Raw genomic sequence first — 18,208 nt, 5'->3', positions numbered from 1 at the left:
ACACAGAGTCCAATGGTTCCATATTATGGATCCATAGACACTATAGGGGTCATTTATTAAGACCAGTATTTTAGACACCAGTCTTAATAAGGCGCTGGATCCACCGCCGCTTCTGAATCTACGCCAGCTCCCTTGCTGGCGTAGATTTAGACCATTTCCCTGTGTCTAAAACAGACATAGAAAATGATGAATGATATGGGCCTTCCGGAACGTACCCTTTCCCCGCCCACGTCCACTTTTTTAGACCTGGCTTGAGCAAGGAAAAGTCACTGATTGCAGTGCAAAGAACATTTGCTACGCAATCTGCACCAGAAATACGCCTAATATAGACATATTTCTGTAAGTAAATAACCCCAATTGTATGGTGCCTTTGTGAAGTGAACCTGTGAGGAAAACATCTGTATGCATCGATTTATAGTAGGGACAGAATGGCCCCAGTCTTCGGCACCACATAATCGTTCTGTACCACATGGATCTGTTATAACGCTGTATACAAGGGCTCTTAATGTCACATCTATGCGCTTTTTGTAAAAATACATTTAGAGAACTTCTATAAATAAGTGGTTTATTTACCTCCTCTTCTGTTAGTGGCCTTTGGCGCAGTCTGTTCCGTTCATTATAATGTCGCTTCTTTATTTCTTCCGAGTCATAGAAATCTGGAAACTCAACGGATTTTTTCTTGTAATTAAGTAGCTGAGCCAGTTCATCCATTCGGTCATACTGCCTTTTTTCTTCCAACTTGGGGATTTTGAATGGATTCTTTTTTTCACCATATTCATGATTAATTTCATCAAGGAACTGCTTTTTACCCCATAAGTCATAATCATCATAGTCTGGAAACAGGTTTTTGGTTTGCAAACTTCTTTTTCTCTCTTCTTCGCTGTTGTCATTCTCAAAATATTTGTTCTTCCACCTGAAAGAGTCATCAGGGATGCCATATTTACTGAAAGATCTTGTTTCTTCTTTAGAATGATGTCTCTTGTATTTGTCATTGCCAGGGTAATTAGAATTTTCTGTATTTTTTTCATTGTAATGTCTCATGTTTTGCTCGTAAGACAAGTCTGGATAATATCTTTTCATCTCATCCACTATTTCATCACCTATATAGCGTCTCTTGTCATCTTGCTTCTTGTCTTGTTTATATGATCCATCCTCTTCACTGTCCTGGAAATGATGTTTCAGTTTCCTGTAGAGTTCTTGCTTCCCTAGCTTATCATCTCTATGACGTTTCTCAATATCTTCCTTGCTTTCTTCGCTGTCTTCATTGCTCTGTTCATAGTTTGATTGAGCAGTTTTTTCACTTGGCCACCTTTTTATTTCTAAATGATGTTTCTTGTCTTCATAATGATGTCCTATTAATTCTCTCTCATTGCTCTCGTCATTGCTGTCATGGTGGTGTTTCTCTTCCTCACTGTCTTGGTGGTGGTGTCTTTTCTCTCTTGACTCTTCTGAACTTTCTCTTTCATAGTGTGGTCTTTTCTCATAATTATTCTTCAGGTGATTCTCTTGTCCCCTGTAGTGAAATGTATCTTCATCTGAAGGCACGTAATTCATCTTTTCTTCTTGATTACTTCTCTTTTCTTCATAATCTACAAATCTTTGGACAAAGTCATCATGCCTTGGTTTATAACTTCTTTTTCTTTCTTCTTCCTTCTCATCAGATTCTTCAGAAATTTCATCAGAGCGTGCTGAATGGTATTTGTCTGAGTGGAAAAGTGGTTCTTTTGGACTTAAGGTTATGGGGTGTCTCTTCATGATTTCCTCTAAGTGATGTGGTTCCTCATCTTCCTCTGAGAATTCTTCGACACTTTTAGCTGTTTGATGAACTGTTTTGTCAAAAATATTATGTTTTGCCTCTTGTGAATCATCATGATGAGATTTGTCCTTTTTTTCAATTTCTTTTCCATTGTGATTTTTGTGATCCCCTCTTTCCTCATCATCCCCATCATCTTCAACATGATCAACAATGTCCCTTTCTTTGGAGTGCCCAGTGCTCTCCTCTGTATCTTCTACATGGTTTTTTTCTTCTTCCTTTTCCTCTTTGCTTTCAACTTCCTCATGGTGCCGTTTCTCTTCATTTTCTCCTCCTGGTAAAACTTGACTCTGCTTCAATTCTTCATTGCTTTCATATTGGTGCTTATTCATACTGTCAAAATCTTTAATATTTCTTGTTTCATACTGCTTCTGTTCATCTTCTTTTTCATCCAAACTGTGTTGACTGCCTAGAAAAAAGGTTTTGAAACAATTCAGTTAGTAGATATTTAAGTCCTCTCTAATACAATCTGTTGATTTTCCAGAACACTTACTATATGTGTTTGTATAGTCTTTATAATTGTATTTGGCACTGAAAATTATAGAATGCATCATATTTATATATTTAATTCAGAATATTTTATAAACTAATATTGATTCTACTCCAAAGTCAACTGAGAGCAGCCACACATCCTGTCCTCTAACCACCGCTATGGGACTTCCAAAAATAGCCAGGTGCTGCACTGTGTGGTCTACTTCACTTCAAGGGTACTTTTCTCTAGATAGGAGCAGGTCTCAGAGGTGGGACCTGCGCCTATATGACAATGATGGCATATCCTAGCAACATTCCATCAATGTTCCAGATGGGACATATGCTCTTCAAAAATTCAAGCCAATTTTATAACTTATTTTTAACTTTTTTTACCTGGTTTATAAACTGTTATCTGGTTCTCTCTTAGTTTTTACCCTAAACAATAAGATTTTGAACCAATTGATTATATACTATGATAAACCTGAATAGCTTTTTCCATGATACAAGATAGATACTAGATTTTACTTATTATCAAGGTTTTCCCTTATGGCTAGACATTTAGACGGGCAAGCTGCACATTGGATGTATGTCGGCTAAAACCAGCAGCCATTTCATCAGAATCAGCCAACTCTCCATTGATCAACATGCCCAATAATTTGGTTTTGAGAGATAAGCCTTCGCTAGATGGGTCTGGCAGCAGCTTATTGCACTCTGCTTATTGAGAACATGTTCACTCTGAAACAAAATGGTTGTCATCTCAAAAGGTGGCATTCAGAATGCAGCAAATTCTAATGTCAACAGCAAACATAGGACAAAACCCAGATTGTTGTTTTGTTTCACATGAATAATCATGTTATGGATCAGTGCATTCTACATGCAGACACACGGCTACAAAAGAAAAATCAACATGATTCAAATAAATAAAATTTTTACGAGACATACGAAAATTGAAATCATGTCTGTTCTGAGCATTCTGTCTTCAGTAATGTACAGATCTGAAGGCTATGATGAATCGCAAAGCATTATGGGACAGTAATAAGCCACTTCATAGACAGAATATAACAGAACTGTGACTCATACATCTACTTCTGTGATAATACATTCTGAAAAATATCAGCATTTGTATCAATCCACTAAACAGAATGGCTATTAACTGTAATGAAAACAAATGGTGAAGAAAATAGAGAGAGAATAGGTTATTGCACAGAAATATTTGATTACATGACTGTATTTGCATTCCAAAAGGAGAGGTTTTCCTATTTCTCTCTGCTAGGATCAATGCCCATTACTAGGCTTGAGCGAATCGAGCTTTGAATCATAGATCGTACTCATTATGAGCTAAACAAATTTTTTTTTTAATTGGTTTTTATTAAAAACTATGGAGTCCTTTTCTCTGTACAGAGTTGAGATGCTCTACTAGCAGGATCAGAATTTTCTCTCTGCTCAGAGTCAGTCTCTCTGCTCAGTCCGATAAGGAGCTGAGGATCCTTATCTCTGCTCTCAGACCTTAGAAACACTCATCAAAGCTCAATCCTTATCTTACTGATAAGAATGTGGCTTAAATAAGTGTTTATGAGCTCTTAGTAATTTAGAGATAAGGGTTATTAGAGGAATGGAACAAAGTGAACTAGGATGCACACAGCTAGAAAAAAAGCTTGAAAAACAATTAACCCTTTGTGGCAGAACGGCTCAAAATTTTTAATAAAGAACAATTGGAAAAATGATTTTTATCCCCAAATGACTAAAATGGAATAATTAAAAATTGTCCTGAAAGGTGTACATAGCCTTTAATGCTGTTTCTGTACAGCATTAAAATGTATTAGCTCTGTAAAGCCAAACTTAGTCTCGGCCAAAGTAGTGAGAGACTTTGTTCAATTACTTTGGTATTCCTATGTGCATATTGAAAAACATTTTAAAATAGGAATCTGAAGTGGGCTTTGGTACTGGCTGGTAGCAGCTACATGGGGAATACAGCCATCAGAGAGGTTGTACAGGTCTGCTTAGACTCAGTAGCTTGTGCAGACTACTGGCCCCCAGCGATCACATGATTGCCTGTACCAGAGCAGGAAGCGGCATTTCTGCTTCCTGATCTCTATACACAGCTCTGTTTATACATTGATATAAAAGGCAGTAATGGTATAAAAAAAATTGGAAAGAAATGTTTTAATAAATAGTCCATCAAATATATTATGATTTTAGTATTTCTTTTGAAAGGTTCTTTGCTCACTATAAAAGATCGTGCCCAATATGCGATAAACTGGGGGCAATACCACTGCTTTTAGAAATGTAAACGATTAAGAGGTTTTGGCAGGACATTTTACAATTCTTATTCATATTGACAAAAATGAAAGTCACTCCAGATGTATGGTTCAGTTTATTTCATTATCCTTAGGCCTCATTCACATGAACGTTGCTTGGGGCCTTAAAAACTGCGAACATCCGTACCTCCGTTCCGCGGCCCTGCAAACTAAATAGAACATGTCCTATTCTTGTCCATATCTACTGAGGGCTAGACCTTCCGTTCTTTAAAATGCAGAAAGAACACGGCCGGTATCCATGTTTTCCAAAAATGAAAGCTCACTTGATCCATACCATTTTGTAACAGGCAAAAAGACACCAAATCAGATGATGGTGGGAGAATTATATGACAAAAAAATAAAGTGAGACAATATACTAAAGTTAAAGTTTTTTTTTAATTATACACACAAAAAAAACTGAAGTCAACCTTTCTGCATTATATGTCAGATGATGATGTTCTGAGTGCATTTTGACAACTCCAGCATAATTGCAATCTGTGACCTGCATCTTAAGTTTACATCCCAGGGCAAGACTCATGGAGAGTGCCTGTAGCATCAGGTATCTGCCTATCCTAGCTGGAATATAATACTAATGAAGCTGTGTTGGATATGGGTTGGGGGAGCGGCCCTCTTCCAGCATAAAGACTTTTACTAAAGAAATTATTTGACAGGTCTTTATCAGGACTTGAATTCCACACCTTTTGTATGTGAGGCAGAAGGGTTACCGGTACACTACAGACCTGCTCTATTAGAAGGGCTGGCCGATTTTTCTGTGCTTTAAAAGCTATTTTCTTCACAGGCATAACACTAAATAGTGTATTACTGGAATTAAAAGGAAAAAATGTATATGATTATAGGGATATCAAATATTGCTTTGTGATATTTCATACTAAGGATGTTACAAAACGTAAATGGTTTTTGCTCTATCTTGTTTTGTAACAATAACATATATAAGAAAATTTTATATTTTTCCAAAAAAGCTGGAAAGAAAAGTTCTATTTTTCTGCCATAACTTTGGCTATAAGGATTATTTTACAAGTTTCAGTGAGATTTGTACAGTGAACAGCTGCCTTACTCACTCCTATAGTTTTACCATTTTTTATTAAATATCACAAAACATTATTTGGTATTCCTGTAATTATAATAATCTGTACAGTATAGTGAACACATTACTTATGCTAATTGGTAAACAATGTGAACAAAAATGGGAGGGGGGCACACAGGGTGGAAAATGTCACCTGACCACAATGGAGTCCAGGAAAATGGGGCATTACAGACAAGCAATAGCTATTAGTATGTGTTGTTTCCTGTCAATTTATGCTACAAATTGCAAAACTGGAATAGCCATTTAAAGTGGGGAGGTTTCCTTATACAGTATTATGACATCAAGGTCCACCACGAACCACACATTTATATATGAACCTTAAAGGGAACCTGTCACCTGCAAAACGCATATTAAACCGACCACAGTACCTTACAGTATCCCCCAGTGTGTTGCTAATCATGTTTTTATTTCCTCTTTGTGTTTCTTCATACTTGTTAAAAACGCTGTTTTAATGTCGGTTGGCGCTATCTCCGAGTCAGGGTTGAAGTCAAGGGGGCAGCAGCCTCCTTGCTTCAAGTAAAGCTAAGCCCGCCCCTTACCCCTCCTCTCTACAATTAGAGATGGACGTGATGCCGGGATCGCGTTGTTCTAGCGCATGTGCGTTACACTGCCTGATGCCGGGCTCGTGTGCGATTGAACTGTCCTGCGCATCCGCAGTCAGCAAAATGCAGGCGGGTGAGTGCAGCGTACCGCGCATGAGTTAGAAGAGCGCGATCCCGGCATCACAGCAGCATGTCCATCTAATTGTAGAGAGGAGGGGTAAGGGGCGGGCTTAGCTTTACTTGAAGCAAGGAGGCTGCTGCCCCCTTGACTTCAACCCTGACTCGGAGATAGCGGCAACCGACATTAAAACAGCGTTTTTAACAAGTATGAAGAAACACAAAGAGGAAATAAAAACATGATTAGCAACACACTGGGGGATACTGTAAGGTACTGTGGTCGGTTTAATATGCGTTTTGCAGGTGACAGGTTCCGTTTAAATAAGTATCCAAGTTGAGATAATGGAAAATAAAATGGGGCAGGAAAGATTTCGGGTTGTGTTATGTTTGGTTAGTGAAGGGGTAGTTATTTGAAACTGAGTACTGAATGTGATTATACTTTCGCATATATTTGTTATATTTTCAGTGTGCGTATTTATATTAAAAATGAAAAAAGATACAGCAACAAGCATTTGAGCCAAGCTGACTTCAAAACTTGCCCTCATGATAAGTGTCCTACTTTGTACTTAGTACTTTGGGTCAACCAGCAGAGATTATATTGCGGGCCCTGACTGAGTACACAGTATATTTCCACTTCTGATTGCTATTTAAAGTCTACTTGTGCACACACAGATCACATAAAGAAGAAGAACTTTATAAAATAGCCCCAAAAAGCAATAAAGCCTGACAAATCATTCTCAACTTAGTTGCTTTATGGTGTCCGTACCTAGGCCCTCTCCAGGATCCGATTGGGGCAGCCTGACCCTGTACCACTGTATAAATTAGCTCTAAGTAAGATTACTGCTTGTTTTTCACTTGTTAGGGGAACAAATTGTGTTACTTTTTACAATGACAATACAATTTTCCAATATAATTTTGATATCAATGTCTCACAGTGCCCAAGATCTTTGCTTGCAGTCTTTCAGCACAAACCTCCATTGCTTACTTCCAATGGATACAATCTGTCTATGTCATATGATGATCACACAGAAGTGGCGTAACTATAGGGGTCACAGTTGCAACAGAGCCCACAGGCACCCTCACTATTTGTTTGATCTCTTTTTATTAACCTTTTAATGCTAAAAATAGCAGAAAGTCACAATATAGCCAAGGAAGGGAAACTGTGGAGAAAAATGCACATGAGAGGCTGCAAGGGTTACGGTGTTCTCATAGCACATGTCTATATGAAAGAGACTGCTGAGCTGTACAGGAGGTTATGCATCACCCCTACCACTATTTAGAGTGGGTGGGTGTAGGGGTATCCAGTAACTAATGTGAGGTCCATAGCAGGACCTACAGCCCAAGTAGATTAAAGTTAGATGTTCATGGACTGGACAAACCCAAAAGCACAATGTGGTGTGAAAGTCCACTCCTTTCTGTGAAACATGTAGTCACTATTTGGGAAGTGCATGATTCCAATCAAAAAAGGTGTATCTACACTGTAATAACTGGCAGCTAGTGCTGCATCGATGAGTCTGCAGCTGGCGAGTGTGAGTTTTGCTGGGGGAGGGGGGGGGGGGGGGAGCTGAACATTTTTCACCGGGGACATAAAGCCCTTAAATACGCCCCTGTTAAAACCCAAAAGTATCTGATACAAATACTACATTGGAAAAATTGAGTTTCCTACATCATCTTTATGTCCACAAGCCTGCATCCTGCAGAATCAGTTTTTCTCATTACAGGGAATGATATGTATTAGTTACTGACTCTGAATGCTGCAAATTACTTACATGTTTTCGCAGCACCCCAGACCTGGGGGTATTTGCAAATGCTATGTTATGTTATATATTAATTGAATGTTATTCAAGTACACCAGCATGAAGAGGTATCATTGGTAGGGACAGGGTTAACCACCCTGTTCCTTCCCACTTGGTAGGAGTGGGTTGGTCCTGCTTCCTGCCAAGAGGGGAAGTTCTAGTCTAGAATGTGAGGAAGAAGGAAGCACATGCTTGAGCTCCTACTCCCAGGGTCTTAAGGATCAGCACTGTATCCAGATTTTCTGTGAGAGCACTACTCCAGACAGGCAAGAATACAGAACTACAGATATCTTGAAAGCTACAGCGTTTACTGACAGCAAAGTGACCAGCAAGCCACAGCTTTACAGACACTGATGCAGGTGAGGGACAACGGTTCAGACACCCCTCATCTAGACTACATCCAGGCCAAACCAAATTATAGTGTGCATTACACAGTGGACATCCATAACCACAAGTGCCAGTACACAGCTGTTAGCCAAAAGTTCAAGGGAGAGTTATCAGCAAGAGGTACCAATAACTGCCACTTTGTCAGCCACCATACCTCATAATATATGGATATAAATTGCTATTGCTGGATGTACTAGAGACTTTAATTCTCTTACTTCTAGCCTGATTTTTCAAACTACCTGTCGACTGCTCTGATCCCCAGGGAGCTGGCCTGTGGCAGCACACCGTGACATGACATCTAATCAGAGCTGTTACCACCATCCTCTGCATCGTCTCCTCAGGGGCTCACTGCATGGTAGGTGATGGTACATTTACTAAAAATTCACTGACAAAACTTGGCCAGTAATACGAACTCAGTTTCTGTTCGTGACAGCTAATTATTTCAGACTGAACAAAGCTGAATGCTTCAACACAAATAGACAGAACTGTGACAGTATGCGTCTGATTCCGGGGGCGGCAGCGTAACTTGGATACAGTATGAAATTTTACTATCTTTATCCTGAGCTACATTTTAAGCCTCATCATATGTAGCCAGAAAATCTTACTTTCAATAATGTAAAATGTGCCACACTTGTGTAAGACTGGAAATCTGGAAGAGTCTAGAAAAGCTTTATTTTATACTAGCAGAAGGACCCGGCTTCGCACGGTATATTTCATCTATTTAATTTCATGTTTGTGTGTGTCGTTAAAATATATTGACAGTATCCCCCATAACAGTGACCTCTACAGCACCCTTCTCCCTTTAACAGTGAACTTCACAGTCCCTCATCCACTGAACCCCCCCCCCCCCCACAGTGCCCCGCCACTTTAAAATCGGACCTCCACAGCAGCCCATCCCCTTAACTTTGACCTTCACAGCAGCCCGCCCCTTTAACAGTGAGTTTCACAGAACCCCACTCCCTTGACAGTGACCTCCTCAGGGGCCTGTCCCCTTAACAGTGACCTCCACAGTACCCCGCTCCCTTAATAGTGACCTCACAGTACCCTGCTGCCTTAACAGTGACCTCCACAGCAGTTGCCCCTTTAATAGTGGCCCCTGCCCCCTTAACAGTGACCTCCACAGTGTCCACCCCTTTAACAGTGACCTCCACAGCGGCCGGCCCCCTTAACAGTAACATCCACAGTGACCTCCACAGTGCCCGCCCCTTTAACAGTGAGCTTCACAGTGCTCTACCCCTTTAATGCTAGGGCTACACGATGACATGTGTCGCGCAACATTTTGTCTCAACAATTTTTATAATGATAGGCTATGGTGTCACACTGTGACATGTGACATTCTGCGACTGCAACACGACAGATGGATTTTCCTGCGACTCTCGCGTCGCAGTATATCACATGTCGCAGTGCAACACCATAGACTATCATTATAAAAATTGGCGAGCAACACTGGTGCAACATCAATGTTGCGAGACACATGTAGCAGTGTAGTTGTGCCATATGTGTCGCGCAACACATGTAGTCGTGTAGCCCTAGCCTAAAGCTGACCTACAGCAGTGAAGAAAAATGGCTGGGTTGTTATGAAAACCTGGAGTAAAACTGTGTGTATGTGGAGACTAAGGGCCTGCAAGCTTCTATTGGCTGATAAGGGTCATGTGACGGTGTGTATGGCAGTTGGTATATGAAGAGAAAGAATTGCAGGCTTGTATTGGCTAATGTAGGTAATTTTTGGGGAATATCTCAGGAACGGTACGTCCTAGAGAGCTGAGACCCACAAGATTTCTTTCCAGGTAGCCAGGGATGTGTATACCAAGTTTCGTTGAAATCGATGGTTGCGTTTTTGAGTGATCGCGGAACATACATACATACATACACACATATATACATCCTTCTTTATATTATATATATATATAGATTATATATGGTTAATTGCTCCCGCAATTATCATCCTTTACCTTATAATGTGTCATCAAATTTTTTGTCCAAGTTAAAATAACTCAGCATACTATCCTACTAACACATAACAACACAGAGACTAATATAGGATTTTCTAGGCAGGATGTAATTGTAGCAAGTTGTCAGATGTGAACAGTATTATAGGTTTTCAGGTTCTGGATGTAAACAGAAATGCTTCATGCACCGAGAGCAGAGATCTTGAAGGGACTCTGTCACCACCGTGAACCGTTTTTAACCCTTTGCAGCACATTGTAGCTCTCTTAGTGTCATTTCCAAATATATTTTTCTGTCAAGATCAATTTTCTTCTGCCCTCAAAATACAGGTTTTTATAATTATGCTAATGATGACAAAGGGGCTGTACTAATCACTAAAGGAGCCCAGCCGCGTCCATAAGAACATAATTAGGCTCCTCCCTTCCTGTTCTCTCCACCTAAGCCTCCTCAATGTCATCATGATGCCGCTGCAAATCTCATGCAGCCAGGTGCACATCTCCTGTATGTGTGTGCCTGAGCTGTCTGCGGCCTTCTGTGGGCATCGGCTTCTTCAATTAAAATGCACATGTAATGTGGGAGGTCCATATATACTGCAGGGTAGGTTAGATGTAGACAAAGCTCTTTAGTCCATCTACAGGGTCAAAAGAATGTGACAAACTGCCCTTATTATTTTTAAAGGGGTTCTCCAAGCCCGGGAACCCCTTTACATTTGTGCAAAGTGGGTGCACATATGTAAAAAAAAGACTAACTTGTCACCTGTGTTCTGATTCCAGCACCGAGCTCACTTCTCCTCTGCTTTCAGTCCCCATTGGACCAGAAGTGTCACCTGCCCTCAACGTGAAGGTGACCACTGCTGGGCAATCAACGACCTCAGAGGTGAAGTGTGCAAGCACAGCATGTAGCCACTGCAGAAGTCACTTAACAGCCTGCAGTAATGACTTATGTATAGATGTCATGTCACACTTCCGATCCAGCATGACAAGGAAGCGGAGAAAAAGGGAACTCAGAGTTGGAACAGAGCACTGGTGACCAGTGATTATTATTATTTTTTTACCCCTCTACCCTGTCTGCCCATATGAAACAGAGTTTCCGGTCTTGGAGAACCCCTTTCAACATGCTCTCTTGTACACACTACCATATAAAAGGTTGCTACATACAGTGATTATCCTGTCTGGCTTCCTTCTGTGAAGTTTAGCCTTGGGTTAATATGGGTTGGGGGAGTTAATTATTTTTGTTCCCATAAAATTGTAATAATGTGTGCTACAAATAACATGTTACGTTAAGAAGTTAATGCACATTACTGGTATTGCAATATTTAAAACCAACATTTCAGCCCCTAATGACATATGGCAAACAACCCCTTGGGCCTTTTAGCAATAAGAGCAAGGGAAGTATTCATCACCACTGAAGCCAGTCATTGGCTGCAGCAATACATATGACCATGCCCATGAAGCAACGGATGTAAAGAGTCTGGTGAAGAGAACATGGACATGCGGGAGCCAGCAAGGAGAACTGAAGCAGCGAGGAGTAGGTAAGTATAAATCTTCTAGTTATGGAGGCAGGCTGCGGGCATTAGATAAAAAAAAGTCATTATTCTAGGAGAACCCCTTTAAGGGGGCTCTCCAATCTGGTCCTTTATGGCATATCGATAAGATATGCCATAAATGTCCAATAGGTGCACATCTCACCTCAGGGACCTGCTCTTATCTCAGAAACAGGGCCCAAAGTGAATGGAGAGCACTTGTGTGTGGCATCCACTCCATCCACTGTTATGCCAGTGCTTGGCTTTTTAGCAGTGAATGATGTAAGCTGCAACAGTAATGGGACTTACCATTCCATTACGCCCCTCTTGGTAGGAGTGCGCTGGTCTGACTTCCTGCCAAGGGAGGGGCTGAGCTAGTTAGAGTCAGTCAGAGAGAGGAGAGTGAAGAGTAGGGGAGTATGCGATCCCACTCCTCCAGGCCATGAGGAACACAGAGTTGGCTCATCAAGGAGGACAACTGCTCCAGAGATCCTGCAGGGTCCCAGGCTACAGAAGATTTGTAAACTATGGTCTATTACAGAAATCAGAATGATCAAGCAATCAAGCTATACAGACTCCGCTGCAAGGTGAGGGGAAACACATTAAGGCACCACAACCACAGTATAACTAGAAGCTTGCATCACACAGTGGACACCTACAGCCACAGGTGCCAGAGTACAGCCGAAGGGAAGGGGATCAGGAGAGAGAGACACTGTTAGCTTCTGAGTGTCATTTTCTGCCACATTGCCAATTACTGCTACTTGTTTTTTTGCACTTGTTCTTTGTTTTATAATGTTTGCCTGGTTCCTTCACATCATTTATTCACTGCACTGAACCCCAGGGAAAGACAGCCTGAGGTAGGACACCGTGACATTACATCTCATTAGGGCCACCACCACTCTCATCCTTTGCATCTGCTCCTCAGGGGCTTGTGGTAGGTGTGTCTCTCATGTGCCTCACTGCACACAAAAGAGGCACTGAGCATACACTTTTATGAACACACCTCAACTCCCACCTACAGACGCTGCTAAACAACGCTTCTTCTGACATCACCGTGTCCATCATCAAGACAGTGCCAGGCTCCAGCACAATGGCCTCCACTGACTGACACCTCCTTCTCATGCAAATTGACATCCTAGAATGCGGTTCCTGGTGTCATCAATGGACAAAATAAATGGTAAAATCACTAAGGCAACAGTTTGCTAGCTCCTACATTATGCACTACAGTAGGTGATGCCTGAACTCTATGGAGAACATAATGTCAAACAGTGACATATTGTAACATAAAATGAAAATTAATCACATAGTGTACATTGTGTAAAAACATTACTAAGCATTTTAATGAATACAGTGCAATTTGGAGAAAAATGTGGGACATTTACAGTTCACCCTCGTTACAAACTGCTCAAAAATTCCAATATAGTGTCCTGCACCTGCAATTCACAATAGTTTAATGAAAATCTGTCAGCACTTTTGACCATACAAATCTGCTAAAAGCACTAGGTAGAGGCTGCGGAGAGACATACAAACATACCTTATGTGGATTTTTTCTTATCAGGAGTTGTGTAAATAGGATGTTTTAATTTGCCAGGCTCTTGCATCCACAAGTGCCCCAAGAGGCGGGGCTTCACCATAAAAGACTGCCTGCAATGAGTTGCTTCACAGTCCCTCCCCTCTGATGTGAGTGACAGCTATATCATCCAACCAGGAGACCACTATATCCAAGAGTAGAGGGGAGAAGCTGGAAAGTAGTTTGATGCAGACAGAACCTCACAGTGAAAGATGGAGAAGCAGAATCTGGCAGAATAAAACTTCATATTCACACTACTCCTAATAATAAAATCCCCACAAAATGTATGTTTTTACTGCTCTTCCTAGTCCCTTTCTAGTGCTACCAGCAGTTTAGTATGCTCAAAACTGCTGACAGACATCCTTTAATTCACGATGCCAAGGTACCATCTATTTATTATATTACACTTGTAAATGCTAAATAATCATTATAAGAACTTAATGTAAATGGTTTTACAGTAAGAGGAAATCATCCAAATCTGGAATGCTGGAAGCTGTATGATTTGCAGTCTACTCTAGATTAGAATGTCTGGTTAATGTATTCAGAAGACAAATGAAGTTATAATTCACCTTGTTGTTTTCTTGGGCACACTGTATATGAGCTGCCTGATCAATGTATACATCAATACCATGCCTGATACTTACTTTTCTTAAGGATCTCTTTACATTCTGGGTCAATTGGTGGAGCGTTGGGCTTTGCCAGAGCATTTGAAAGCACTTCAACGATACAACGCGTTACCTGTAAAAAGTACATAAGTGCACACCTTATCAGATGTTATACTTCATTATACTAATACTCATACACTTATACAAATAATTTACTCCTTTGGCTATGGTAAATGCATGATTAAAGAGATCCACTAAATGATTCTCCTCCGTAGTTCAAAGACATAGTCATTGTGTAAAAGAGTAGTAATGGTGAGACCAGGAAATGTTGGGTAGCCAATGTGGCTTTTTAATTTTTTTCTATCTAAAGAATTATAGCCATCTCAAATACACATTTTAAAACTATGTCTATAATGCAGAACTTACAATGCGTTCAGAAAGTTTTCAAACCCTTTCACTTTTTTCACATTGTGGCCTCGTGCTAAAATAAAAAACAAATTTAAGTTTTTCGCCATCATTCTGCACACAATACCGCATGATGAGAAAGTAAAAACAGAATGTTAGAAATCTTTGCTAATTTACTGAAAATAAACTAAAATTTTGCATTGACATACGTATTCATCCGTTCTCCCGGTATAGGCTCCGGTATCTTCAGATTTTCGGCTCAACTGGGAGGAGCCTGCTCTTGTTCTCCTGGGTGTCTCAGCTCATAGCCTGGAAGAAAAAAACCTCTCCGGCTATGAGCTGAGCACTGCGATTGGCCAGCGCTACAGCCTGGGAGAAGGAGACGCCCAGGAGAACAAGAGCAGGCTCCTCCCAGTTGAGCCGAAAATCTGAAGATACCGGAGCCTATACCGGGAGAACGGTGCGGCGCACAGGGATAATAGTAAGTGCAGGGAGATCCCTGGGCGCTGCTCTCCGTGTCTGTATACTTAGTTTAGATTTTTTATAGTAATGAAAGGTCCTCTTTAAGTATGATGCCACAAGCTTTGCACACCTGGATTTGGGGATTTTCTGCCATTCTTCTCTGCAGATCCTCTCAAGCTCTGTCAGGTTAGATGAGGACCAGTAAACAGCTATTTTCAGGTCTCTCAAGAGATGTTAGATTGGGTTCAAGTTAGAGGTCTGGCTGGGCCACTCAAGGACATTCACTGAGTTGTCCCTAAGCCATTCCTGTGCTGTTTTAGCTGTGTGCTGAGGGTCATTGTCTTGTTGGAAGGTGACAGACATGACGCTTAGAATTGAGACCAAAAAGTTCAATCTCGATTTCATCAGACCAAAGAATCGTGTTTCTTGCAGTCTGAGAGTACTTTAGGTCTTATATAGACAGTGGTGTGTCTTTCCAAAGCATGTCGCTCAATCAACTGAATTTATCACAGGTGGACTCCAGTCAAGGTGTGGAAACATCTCAAAGATGATCAAGAGAAATGGGAGGCCCTCAGAGCTAAATTTTAAGTGTCATAGAAAAGGGTCTAAATACTTATCTCCATGTGACATTTTTAGGTTTTCCTTTTTAATAACTTTGCAAAAATTTCTAACATTCTATTTTCACTTTCTCATTATGAGGGATTGAGTGCAGATTGATGGGGAAAAACTGTTTTATTTTTATTTTAGCACAAGGCCGCATCATTACAAAATGTGACAAAAGTCAAGGTGTCTGAAGACTTTCCGAAAGCACTGTATACATGGATTCTTATGATGGCATTAATAAATGGTCTTTGGGTGAAATATTTACCGTTGAAAGCATGATAATAGTGGCACATCTGGTTTCACATCAAGTGGCACAGTGGGTGGAGAATTGTTCTTCAATGACTGTTAGGTTGGCTTTACACTTTCAGGTTTCTTAATGCAGGTTTTAAAGCTACAGCCAGGCAGGAATGGATCATAAACAGAAGACATGTATAAAGAGTCCTCTCTTCTTTTTGAATCCGCTCCTGTCGTTGGCTTGCAATAAGAAACGTGAACATGTAACCCCAGCCTAACCTGCTCACTGCAGGTGATCATCACAATCAAGCAGAGTTGCTTCCCCTATGTTCTTTGGTAGCTTTTACATTTCATGCATTTCTTTCAACCATTTATAGTTTAATTAAAGCAGCATTTTCTATGCTGATTTTGAAAAAGGAACATCTGCTCTCTGGGTAGGAATCCAATTTAATCGGAAGCTTGTAATTTTCATTTTAACTGGTAAATTGATAAATGCTTATATACACAAGGAAAAAATAATCCCTACTGTGCAGTAAACATGACTTTCATGTGAAGTATGAGAGTATTATGTATCCGTCACCAGTTTGTGAAGTACAATCTGCAGACATTATCGAATGGATCTCCTAGACCTGATGAAGCTGGTATATTTACTTTCCCACCTGATATGTGAGATGATAATGACAGCAGCCAATAGATAAGCTTTGACAATTACCTGTTGTTATCTATACACAGAGGTGCTATCTGTCATTCTAAACCTGCCATTAATGATAAGGAGATAACTGTGGTAAAGTGATCTGTACAGACCAAGAAGAGGAGGAATAAGGCCTAGTGGCCTGTTAAAACTGCAGGTTATTTTATGGTTTTTATTTAAATATAATTATTAACATACAAAATACAAAATAATATCACCGAAAATTATTTCAAAATATGTTTAAAATAAAAGAAAAAGTGTTTTAACCCCTTAGTGACCAGCCTGTTTTGGGACTTACTGACCAAGCTATTTTTTTCATTTATTTCATTGTCTTCCAAGAGATATAACTTTTTTATTTTTCCATCTATGTAGTCGTATGGGGGCTTGATTTTTGTAGGACAAGTTGTAGTTTTTAATGGTGCCATTTTGGGGTACACATAACTTACTGATTAACTTTTATTAAATCTTCCTTGGAGGGGTATAGGAAAAAACTGCAATACTGCCACTGAGTTTGCATATTAGAAATTTTGTGGCATTGATTTTCCGGGCTTGATTTTTGTGGGACAACAACAGTTTTCATTGGTATAATTTGGGATACATAATACTTTTATCTCTTTGTATTCCTTTTTTTAGTGGCAATTAAGCAAATAGAAGCAATTCAGGATTTTTTTTTAATTTTTTTTTATCAGCATTCACCATATGGGATATGCGGATGTGGCGATACCAAACGTGTTTTTTCGATGGAAAAGAGCGTTTTATTGGAATTTCTAATTTAATAAATGTTTTTTTTTTTTTTTTACTTTTTTAAACTATTTAATAGTCCCACAAGGGGGGGCTATAATAGGCGATTGCTTCTAAAATACAATACACAATTTCTATAGTACATTGTATTTTAATATCAGTGCTACAGTGAGGACCAGAAGTATTTGAAAACCCTGCAATTTAGCAAGTTCTCTCACTTAAAAATCATGGAGGGGTCTGAAATTCACATTGTAGGTGCATTCCCACTCTGAGAGACAGAATAGAAAAAATTTCAAAATCAGGAAATCACATTGTATGATTTTTACAGCGGTTACTAAGGGTCTTTAGGCTGGGCTGCCGCCTTTTCAGTAAAAGATAATTAAGCAACAGGTCATTTTTTTTATGACACATTCCTTTTAAACAGGTTGTCTGAGATGAATAATAACTTGGGCAGCCACTCTAAATGTGCTAAAATGTAATAAAACAAGTGATAGTTACCCTTTTTCTCCCCTGCTTGTTCCAGCTTTCCACTGCCGTTGTCATCTTCCTGGCTGCAGCAGTGACGTTCTGTATACACTGGTCACCGTTCAGTCAATCACTGGCCTCAGCCGTATATAGGACATCCCTGCTGAGGCCAGTGATTGGTTGCAGCAGTGAACCTATGCGTACAGAAATCACCGCTGCAGTCAATATCTCTTTTGTTATTTTAGCAAATTTACAGGGGATGCCTAAGTTTTTATTGAATTCTAACAACCCCTTTAAAGACAGCATTAAACTGCTCTGTGTGGACCTAGTCTAAAGGGTAACTAAAATTATTTTAGTCAGCCATGGCTGTAAGCATGCATTGTCTTCTTCAAGCAGCTAAATGGCCTCCATTCAAATGCACCGATCTACATGTCC

The 18,208-nt window shown here is 40.1% G+C and overlaps 1 protein-coding gene across 1 annotated transcript in view; it reads right to left on the bottom strand.

Annotated features, from left to right (window-relative positions):
- CHGB (chromogranin B) overlaps nucleotides 1-18,208 on the bottom strand; it is a 44,393-nt gene that overhangs the window by 3,281 nt on the left and 22,904 nt on the right. Inside the window, exons 3-4 of the mRNA XM_044292310.1 lie at nucleotides 14,212-14,305; nucleotides 574-2,222 (exon numbers count right to left, since the gene is read on the bottom strand). Of these exons, the coding sequence (XP_044148245.1) occupies nucleotides 574-2,222; nucleotides 14,212-14,305 (1,743 nt within the window). The remainder of the gene's footprint in view (nucleotides 1-573; nucleotides 2,223-14,211; nucleotides 14,306-18,208) is intronic.

This window comes from Bufo gargarizans, chromosome 4 (genome assembly GCF_014858855.1).
Source record: "Bufo gargarizans isolate SCDJY-AF-19 chromosome 4, ASM1485885v1, whole genome shotgun sequence".
NCBI lineage: Eukaryota > Metazoa > Chordata > Amphibia > Anura > Bufonidae > Bufo > Bufo gargarizans.
This window is presented reverse-complemented; position numbering and strand designations above follow the sequence as displayed.